At 42.3% G+C, this 10,217-nt stretch overlaps 2 protein-coding genes across 2 annotated transcripts; one reads left to right on the top strand and one right to left on the bottom strand.

The window, feature by feature from the left end:
• Window positions 1-1,977: 1,977 nt before the first annotated feature.
• On the bottom strand, window positions 1,978-2,966 carry LOC115749908 (fatty acid desaturase 4, chloroplastic). The gene has a single exon (XM_030686933.2). The coding sequence runs from the start codon at window positions 2,905-2,907 to the stop codon at window positions 1,999-2,001; it is 909 nt and encodes a 302-aa protein (XP_030542793.1). The 5' UTR covers window positions 2,908-2,966; the 3' UTR covers window positions 1,978-1,998.
• A 1,405-nt stretch (window positions 2,967-4,371) lies between these two features.
• Window positions 4,372-9,659, top strand: LOC115750014. The gene is made up of 7 exons (XM_030687113.2): window positions 4,372-4,767; window positions 5,938-6,078; window positions 6,166-6,531; window positions 7,721-7,966; window positions 8,562-8,654; window positions 8,879-9,079; window positions 9,302-9,659. The coding sequence occupies exons 1-7, from the start codon at window positions 4,450-4,452 to the stop codon at window positions 9,515-9,517; spliced, it is 1,581 nt and encodes a 526-aa protein (XP_030542973.1). The 5' UTR covers window positions 4,372-4,449; the 3' UTR covers window positions 9,518-9,659.
• Window positions 9,660-10,217: the final 558 nt, after the last annotated feature.

Here is a 10,217-nt window from a genome sequence, read left to right as displayed (position 1 = left end):
AGAAATAATATTGATCAAGTTAAAAGTTCACGAACCACATTGCACATTGGATTAAAATCCATGAATCGTATTAATTAAATCAAAAGTTTGCGGACTATATTTGCATAGTGAGTCAAAGTTCATGGATCATTTATGTCATTATCCCTAAAAAGAAGGTCAACATGACAGCTCTCATCTCATTAAGAAAAATTAAAGAAAAAACAAAAACAAATTTAGCTCCATCATTTTGGAGTTCTCTAATCATGGAACGCAAGGCCAAGGGCTAATCAACCTTGTTGAATCCAAAAAAAAAAAACTCTTAAGGAGCCTAAATCGATTAGAGTTTAAGCTCAAATGTACGAAAAAAAATGCCTCAAAACTTGCAACAAGACTGCAATCAAATCATAAAATTTATCTAGAAATTATGATCAAGTGTTTCATCAGTTATGACCAACAAAAAGAAACTAATATTGATTCCGAGAGCTCGGACTACTTGAGGAACACAGAGATGATACATGTCGTCTTTGGTAACAAAGATGGACATTTTTATGGCACCAGGACTAAATCGAGTTAAGAGTTGCACTTCCGTCTATTGAAGTTCTTTGCTTGTAAGACGATGTCGCCGCGGCGGTACTAGTGGGGATAATGGGGGAAGGGATGTGCTTGGCGGGAAGGTGTTTTCACAAACCGAGACCATGAGCTGATGAATTTTCCCGACGGATGTGTGCTGCTGCTCCTTTCTGTGGATCTTTGGGGCCTGATCGAAAAGAAGCGTGGACCGAGAATTGGGCTCTCACGACCGAACTCCGACGTCGCTCGAAAAAGGACTCGAGCCACTTCCAATGGCGGGCAGATCTCCGCCGCGTGCGATTGCCGCCACGAACGAAGCGGAGAAAATCTTCCCTCGTCTTCCAGGAATTCACAATCCAGCAGAAGGTAGGAGAGAGTAGCTGACCTACAGTATTTCAAAAAATAATAAAGGGAGGGATAGCTGACCTGCAGTATTTCAAAGGACAATAAAGAGAGAGAAACATGTCGGATGGCATGGCAAAACAGAAAAGGAAGAGTGGAAGGAAGCTACTCTGTAGAGCGCTTTTATCAGAGCCAGGTTTCGATCCTGGGACCTGTGGGTTATGGGCCCACCACGCTTCCGCTGCGCCACTCTGATTTGTTGTGCTCTTTCTCATTTATTTTTTATTTTAAACATTCCATTCGCAACGAAACGACCGCCATCGGCGCGTTTGGCATCGTGGCTCGCTGGAAAGCTTGATTACGGGATTACGATGTTCTCTAGAAAGTGCTCGTTCTGCGGATAATTTCCCGGTATCAATTTGGGAGTCCAGAGGGAGAGGCCGACGTGAATAATCTCCTTTTTGACTCTCCACAGGGAAATTTATAATCGGGAGCATTTTCTTTGCACTGGAACAAGATCTTCTATGTTCGTTTTCCTTTAAATCCCTTCCTAATTTCATGCCATCGATAGATGTCATTGGCACTTCAAGGCCTTCTCGCCTGTCATTCGATTTCAGTTTTCGATTTCGACTGTCCCTTTTTACATTATCTGCTGTGCCTTATTCATTCCTCAAGCTAAGCAACGGTTATTTTCGAGCATCGTCTATTTGAAGATTGACGAGGATACGTCAATTATTTCTCGGTACAGACATTGAATTCCTAATTTAAGTTGTTCAGAATATTGAGGTGCATCATAAAGTCATGCGTTGATCCATTTCGCTATGGCATACTCTCCTGGGATCTTGTCGCTTGTATCCAACCTTCAAATTCTTATCCTTGAGTTCGTGGCCATAACCCAAAACAGAATTACTAAGTTTCTATAATTCCCGGTAGAATGGTCATTGAAATTCGTGTCATAAATCCGATGTACACTAATAATGAAAAATGTAATCAAGCGTACACTACTGGCACATTTGGCAGATTGTCGCCAACCTTTTCCTGCAAGATAGAATTTGCTATTCTGCATAATCGAGTATTTCGGGGAACCAACGTGAGAAAAGCAGCCCGTCAAGCTTCAACTTGATGCCAGTCCTTCTCGTCAGCCTCGGTCCACTCGGAACTCGGCTCGCTCCAGGACCGCGGCCTCAGCCCAAACTTGAAGAACAGCACCATCTCCAGCGCCTCAAACACCTTCCGATCGTCCAGAAACTCGTTCCACGCCCCGCTCACGATGCAGTAGTTGTTGTTGTACGGCGCCCGGTGGTGGGCCGCGTGCTGCGACCGCGACACGAGCACCCCGAGATCCTGCAATGCCACCACCGACGGCGGGAGCTTGCTCTTCGTGCTGTGAGCCCACGAGTGGAACTGTTGGCTGAACATGATGCAGCCCGAGCACACGGCCGCGAACCCGAGCATCGTCGGGTCGCTGCAAAGGAAGTCGATCGGGCCCACCACGAACGCCACCGCGCGAGCCAGCGCGTGGAGATTGTTTGCCGCCTGGCGCCTGGTGATCGTCCAGGGCCACTTGTGGTGCCCCTGGAAGGCTTCTATCTGGGCCCCGAAGACCGGGGTCGACGCGTCGCCATAGTTGTCGATGCCCCAGTGGTAGACTCCCGATCCGAGGTCCGCCAGGACATACCCGACCGCTCCAGCCAAGACGGGCTCGGCCCACATGTGAGACTCGCACGAGGCGACCACGGACTTGGCTAGAGCAACGAGCACGGTGGTGCACCCGCAGGCAAGCCACGCGCGGTGGCCCCATGTGGATTTCAACGATGGGTCATCGAGCATCGGGCGGGCCGGCGATATCAGCGGAGCCGGGGACGTCAACGGCCGCGGTTCCATGGCGAGCTCAGTCGGGCCAGGGCGGGGCTTGGTTGTGGTGGCAGCCAAGCAACAGACGCGGCCCTTGGGGACATGAGGTCGCTCATGGATAGCCGAAGAGTGAAGTAACTTGTGATGAAATGCAACAGACATGGAGGTCGCTGTGCAAGAAAGAAACCATTACAACATAGTGGGGAGCGAGAGAAGAAGTATATTTGTTGGAAAATAGTGGCTGCGATTGTGGTTGCGTGGTCGTTTTAGGACACCACAGACTCTCTCGTGCCAATTTGTGTCGCACCTTCTTTCCCCACGAGTCCCCCACATTCCAGGGACTTCCGGCTTTTGTGCGATGCGCTCAGGGAGTCCTCTCATTTGATCCACGCTTTTGAGGTGGTCCATCGACCATATATAACTTTTGATTTGGGAAAGAAAAAAAAATTAATTGAAAAACATAAGTTTGGACCGGACTTGAGTAATGCCCTTAAACCGCTTCATCTGAACTATGAATGTTAAATTCGGGAGTATTCCCTGAGATGAAGAAAAAAAAAAAAATTTCTATTAATTTAGGAGAATGACGATGGGAAATGTAATACTCTACGTCATTTTGGATAGTTATCGTCGAGTAAAAGGTCGTATTGTAGGGTCTCGTATCCGGAATGAATCATCGGAGTCTCGGCACCTGCTTCGTCGACCAGTGCTTCGCGCGGTATCTTGAATCGACTTGTCGGCAACATATTCCCGGATTCAAAACATTACTCTCGGTTATTTAATAAACTTAATCTTCTTTCTTTCCATGTTAAATCGATTTTTTTATTTTTGCCTGGCGATCATTTTGGAAACTCTAAAAGTGTAATTGGAATAATAATGGAAGTAGTGGACAAAGAAAAAATGCACACACTCTCTCTCTCTACATGTGTGTGTGGGAGCAGTTTCGTGCAAGATGGGTAAAGAGGGGGAGGATATTCCCGGGGAACTTGAGGGCGACCGAGGAATATCCAGTTCTTCTCGAACCATCTCATCTCCCACACCCACAGGGTTAGATTCTCAGGCGGGTGGAGGAACTTCTGAACGCCACTCGCTAGACTCGTATCCATCATATTAAGCAATCTTTCGAGCCCAATGTAGGCTTGTTAAAAAAAAAGAGAGAGATAAAAGAAAATAACACGAATAATTCACGAATTTTTAGTATAACGTGCAATGCTGTTATTGAAAATTTTCATTTATTTAACGTGTTTTTTAAACTTTAGTATAATACACAATGCCCCTCTCAATATTGCGCCAATAAAATATTAAATAAATGGTTGATTTGATATTTGAGTGTTCGAAATGTACTAAGATAAAAAGTATGTGCACGAGTTGATTTCTAAACCGCTTTAAGCTTTTATGGCATTATTGTAAATATACACGTGGTTTAAAATTTACATAATTTTTAATACAGAAAAATTCGTCATTCTGTGACCCAAATAAGATTAAAATTAAAAAATGACACAAATTTTCGAAATTTTCATCGTAAAAGGGAACTCTGTTTTTGTTTGATAAAATATGGAGAAAAACGGATTAATTAATTAATGCTTTGCCTCTCGATGTCGTCATCCTTGATAGTTTGATTATGCGATCCTGGTCAACGTTGAAGACCGGGGAGTGAGCTGTCACTGAGAGGTGATTCTCTCGAGTTCCCTCCCCCTCCCCGTTTCCATGGCTTCCCCTCCGCCGTTTCTCCTCCTCCTCCTCCTCCTCCTCGCACTCTTCTCTCCACTCAACCCGCGCTCTCGAGCCGCGAAGCTGCCGTTCCACCCCGAGGACATACTCCCTCTTCTGCCGAGGCAGCTCTCCTGGCCCCTACTCAACGCCCTTCGCCGTCCGGTGGACCTGTTGCCGACCTTCGTCGGCGCGGCTTCTGCCTCCAACGGCTCTCTGGAGTGGAAAGGAGCCTGCTTCTACGAGAGCACGGCTTGGATGGAGTTCCACAACAAGACCGGGAGTGAGTTCGGCGGAGGCACGCTTCACATCAAGGTTCGTCTTTAGCTTTCGCATTCCTTTGGCTTTTGTTTGATTTTGAGTGCGATTCTGGAAGATTTGGGGGGATTTGAGCTTGTGGTCACTGATCACGAGCTTTTCATGTTTTCTGGTCGACTATTTTGTCTGGTTTAGCACCGGGGGGAGGAACGGACTGAATCAGGAAATGATGGGGAAACCAATGGACAGGAATGATGATTCTAAGTCTTGGTTTTTGTTTGGTGATTTGGGGTAAATGGAATACAATGGAAATCCTTGTGTTTGAGTGCGATTCTCAATTATTTTGGGGGGTTTGAGCTTGTGGCGGTTTGGTAATGTGAAGAGATGATCACTGTGTGCGAGCTTTTGAGGTTTTCTGGTCGACTGTTAGTGCTGAATTCAATTCACTGCAGTTCGAATTTGTAATAGTTCTGGGAGATGTGAGGTTGTAGTGGTTTGTCAATGTGGTCTAATGACCATCGTTCGCCAATTTTATCGGTATCCGATTAATTCTAATGGATTGAGCTTTCTATCTTGGTTAATTTGAGGTTGATTTTTCTAATGGATTCATAATACTGAACTGGATAGGGTTTCTATCTACTTATGTTATATATCTTACCAGTACCAACTGAGGGTTTTAGTCATTCCATTATGTATAGAGTTGCGAAACGAAATAGTTATTGAAAAGATGATAGAGAATATGTTTTTGGGCCATGCACTTGATCCCGACTGTTCCTATTTTCTCATTCTGCTTAATTATGTTGGAATCTTAGTCACGGAATTTTTCAGTTTTTTTTTTTTTTGGTAAGGGAATTTTTCAGTTTTTACTTCAATATGTTTCTAATGTATTTCTTCACTTGCTGAGGTTTCTTTTCTTTTCCTTTCCTCTATTTGTTTGTACTTGATAAAGCTCCATGAATTGGTTGTACCATGGTTGGTCGCTTGAGTTTTTTGTGTCTATGTTTCAAGGGATTTAGTGCTTTGGCTGCTCATGCAATTACAGTTGTTTCATGTAATGTAAAATTGAATTATCTTATGGAGGCAATTCCTGTTTGGGTGGGTACAACCCATTGTTTTCTGCCTCATGTTGATAGTCCTTGTTTTTGCATCTGGTTCTGCTGAATATGGAAACTGATGACTAGTTGTAGGTATCCAGCTTGTAACCATGAGTTTGGATTGCTCATCCAGGTCAGCAAAGCCCATAGCTGGACATGTATGGATATTTATGTCTTTGCAACCCCATATCGTGTGACATGGGACTACTATTTTTTATCCCGTGAGCACACATTCGAGTTTAAAGAGTGGGAAGGAAAAGCTGAGTTTGAATATGTAAGCTGCCATTATCTTTTTCTCTTCTGCTCTTGCGTATGCATATTGCTGAGTTGTTACACTTGGTTTTCATCATTTTGATTACAGGTGAAAAGTAGAGGAGTGTCAATCTTTCTTATGCAAGCTGGGATGCTAGGGACCCTTCAAGCACTGTGGGACGTGTTTCCCTTGTTTTCAAATAATTGGTGGGGGGAGAAATCTAACATTGGTTTTCTCAAGAAGCATATGGGTGCTACATTTGAGCAACGTCCCCAGCCCTGGGTTACAAACATCAGCATTGACGATATCCACACTGGAGATTTCCTTGCAATTTCAAAAATTCGTGGGAGGTGGGGTGGTTTTGAGACTCTAGAGAAATGGGTCAGTGGGGCATATGCTGGTCACACAGCTGTGTGCTTAAAGGATTCTGAAGGAAAGCTATGGGTTGGTGAATCCGGACATGATAATGAACAGGTAATATGCCAACAATCATGGGTTAGTCATGCATGTAAGCGGACTTCTCTTTCAGTTTGAAGGGCTAATTCTTATATTGACTAGTGTTAAAAAAGCCTTTCGAGCAAAAGGATTACTTTGCGATTGTCTTTAAGCATTTTATCTTTTCCACTTTGTTCTTCCTTGTTTCACATCCAAGGATTCCTTTTGATGTATACATTTATAATTTTGACATTTCATCCAATCTTTTTGCCTCTTGCTGTCTCTGCATTCGTAGTTGTGAAGTAAAGTTTTAAACCAATTGCATAGACATAATATTTACATGGCTGTCGGTTGATGCCAGTCTTTCACTATAATTGTCCACATTGTTCTTAACTTCTTGTATGGGGATATCAAGCAGACAGAAGTTGAAACATCTCAAACACCCCCACCAGTTGTTTAAGTTCTTATTTCTGCACTTCCTCCTTAATTACCTGTGCTTTTCTGCTGTTCATTTTTAAAAACACTCATACAATGCTCGTTATATGTTCTCTGATTTTCAAAGGGATGTCTTGTAGAAATTGAGAGGGACAACTAGGCTCCCTGCGGTGTTTGTGTAACATGTCATAGGGTGAACCCTCTAGGGTTTTGGGGCATCTGATTCCTATGCGATTACTGTAAAATGTAACTTTTGTCGAATGATGGACTTCTTCTCTCACAAATATGGCTTCCATTGAGATTGTTCCATTTTGCATCTCAACCCCTATGTCCTTAAATGTCCTTGCTCATCTTATCTTCTCTAATTAAACATGTCTTTCCTGTACGTGCTCCTGTAGAAACTTTTAACAGTAAGAGAGGATGAGTAAGTGAACAATAACATGTCCCTAAAGTTCGGGATGACCTAGAGCAGATCCTATTTAGGCTCATTCTGGAAGCTCTATTGTGGTGTCATCATATTTTGTGACATAGCAAAAGCACCGTGTCTGAACTGTTTCTATTGAACTTCAAGGCCATCTTTATACACGACATGGCAACTTACTGATGATGATTATGGTTGGCCTTCGATGAAATGATGTTTTTTAGTTGAGGCAGACCTTCATTAACAAAATTAAGTTAACAGTTGGGTTTTTGCTAGTTGCTCTGTTCCTTTGTGTTTGTGAAGTGGTCAGCTGCTACAGATGTCCAACACAGTGTTGGAGATAACGCAATTCCTTTTTTCTTGTCATTGCAGGGGGAAGATATCATTGCTGTGCTACCGTGGGATGAATGGTGGGAGTTTGAGCTTAACAAAGATGACTCCAATCCCCACATTGCATTGCTTCCGCTGCATCCTGATATGCGAGCCAAATTTAACGAGACTGCAGCATGGGAGTATGCACTGAGTATGAATGGGAAACCGTATGGTTATCACAACATGCTCTTTAGCTGGATAGACACTATCGATGCAAATTATCCACCGCCATTGGACGCTCATGTGGTACGGAGATCATACACATGCATATGTGTTTATAAATTTTTTCTGGGTTCATTCAGTTTGTTTTAGACAATTTTTCTAACACTAAGACCTTGTGTTACTTCCAAGGTATATCTGTAGATGCCCCGACATTCTTAGATGCCGGATGCGAAATAGTTTCTACTTCTCAACCTGACTGCTAAGCTGCAATTTACCTTTACTTTGATAGAACCCTGAAATATGATGATGCCATGTGTCAGATCATATCAACACAGTCTAGTTGGAATTAGAAAATCATGGCATGATTTTGACTGAATTCAATTGAGCAAAACAAAAGGTCAAAAACGGAAAAGTGATCTTGCCAAATAGCGGATTAGTATGTAACACTCTATTGAGTGATAACACTATGGAAAGGAATCTGACTTAGTTTGACAAATATTCATTTTTATAGCCTCCTATATGATACTAAGGCTGCAAAATAGTAGACTTGGTTCATTTTTTTAATAGTTTCTATCAGCCTGACTGATGATGCATGTAATATGCTCACCATGGGTGATGCATTCTTTACATAATGGGAGTGTGGTTCACTCGATTAATGAAAGGCTTTCTGGTATTATAGGTTGCTTCTGTTATGACAGTATGGAACCAAATACAACCAGCCTATGCTGCGAACATTTTGAATGAAGCACTGAACAAGCGGCTAGGAACAGAGGTACCGTCCCATTCAATTTGCAATTGTCTGTGTGACATTGCGCGTCTTGTTTTGCATGCTGAAGCGTATCTGGAATCTAATGTCGCTTTATGCATCTTGTTTTGGACACGGAGGTGCAACTGGAATCTAATATCCCCTTGAATGGCGTTCAGTCAACACGTGTTATATGGTTGTAATTAGAATTGCTTTACTTTATGGCTTCCTTACAGTTGTGTTGCATACAGGGCTTGGATCTTCCTGAGCTATTAGTTGAAACTGAAACGAGGGGGTCGTCTTTTGCTGAACTGCTGACAATTCCAGAGCAAGACGATTGGGTGTACAGTGATGGGAAGTCCGCCTCATGTGTAGCTTTCGTTCTTGAAATATACAAAGCAGCAGGACTCTTTGATCCAATTTCTAGCTCCATTCAAGTTACAGAGTTCACTGTAAGTGCAATCTGATCGACCCTAGTTGGGTTCTCTTTCTGACTTTAATTGCCTGAGCTTACTATGTAGAGATGGGCATCACCTTCTTCAAGGGTTGAGAGAACTTTAATTTAGTTTGCTCGTCGAAATGTGACTTTTTGTTGAGAGGATCCCATTTGGCATTTTCCGAATAGCATTGTGTTAACTAATCTGCCACCCTTCTTGTTCTGGCAAAATATGCAGATAAAAGATGCTTACTCGCTAAGGTTCTTCGAGAATAATTCAAGCCGCTTGCCTGAGTGGTGCAATGATGGGGATGGCGTTGAACTTCCGTTCTGTCAAATACGAGGTAGGTATCGAATGGAGCTGCCGGGATACAATACAGTGGACCCGTACCCTCATATGAATGAGATGTGTCCATCATTGCCGCCAAAGTATTCCAGGCCATCCGATTGCTAGCACACATTTCGTATGATGGGCATAGAACTTTGTATATTGGTAGGCGATTCCTTCATATTGTAGCTTATAACTGCATATTTCTCTGGAGAATGTGCCATCTTACATAGTAATCAAAGAACCGTGGGCTGCATGGATTCAGAAATTTACTTATTCAAATTTCATTTACTGATAGGATACGGTAAACCCATATAACATGTATAAAATAAATATGGCACTACACTGAATGATATTTATTGAAAAATTGTTAACAGAATAAATCACTTTACATGACCAATAAGTGAAAAAAAATAATCAAACAAAAATTTTCAATAACGAATTTTTCTTGTGATTGTTCTTAAAACTAGTTATAGCCAAATTAGCAAAATACATAAACTAATATTAGCAAATTGTGCCAGCTAGATTAACTGATAGTAAGTGACATATTTTTATCAACGATAGAGCAAAGCCAATGGCCATTTCGATCTCAAATTTCTGCAGCCCGTAAAGCCCATGCATACATATTAATTACACTTGATCACACATAATTAAAATTGTGATCCAAAAATCTCAAACATTCAAATTTTAAATTTAATATATTCCATAAATCAATCATCTTTTCTTTTACGATGATTTTTGAGCTAAGATCTTTAGCTATCGTTCTATCATCCTTCGCTAATTTATTTGTGTGTTTTCTTTTTTTGACAAGCTAATGCATGTTTGT

This window comes from Rhodamnia argentea, chromosome 2 (genome assembly GCF_020921035.1).
Source record: "Rhodamnia argentea isolate NSW1041297 chromosome 2, ASM2092103v1, whole genome shotgun sequence".
NCBI lineage: Eukaryota > Viridiplantae > Streptophyta > Magnoliopsida > Myrtales > Myrtaceae > Rhodamnia > Rhodamnia argentea.
Note: the sequence above shows the minus strand (reverse complement) of the source record. Positions and strands in the feature narration are given on the sequence as shown.

What these genes read in the sequence shown, in the direction of transcription:
- LOC115749908 (XM_030686933.2), bottom strand. Translation starts at nt 2,907, where the DNA reads ATGTCTGTTGCATTTCATCACAAGTTACTTCACTCTTCGGCTATCCAT.
- LOC115750014 (XM_030687113.2), top strand. Translation starts at nt 4,450, where the DNA reads ATGGCTTCCCCTCCGCCGTTTCTCCTCCTCCTCCTCCTCCTCCTCGCA. An exon ending in GAGGCACGCTTCACATCAAG is followed by an intron (nt 4,768 to 5,937) that starts GTTCGTCTTTAG and finishes TTGCTCATCCAG; the next exon opens with GTCAGCAAAGCCCATAGCTG. An exon ending in TTCAAGTTACAGAGTTCACT is followed by an intron (nt 9,080 to 9,301) that starts GTAAGTGCAATC and finishes CAAAATATGCAG; the next exon opens with ATAAAAGATGCTTACTCGCT.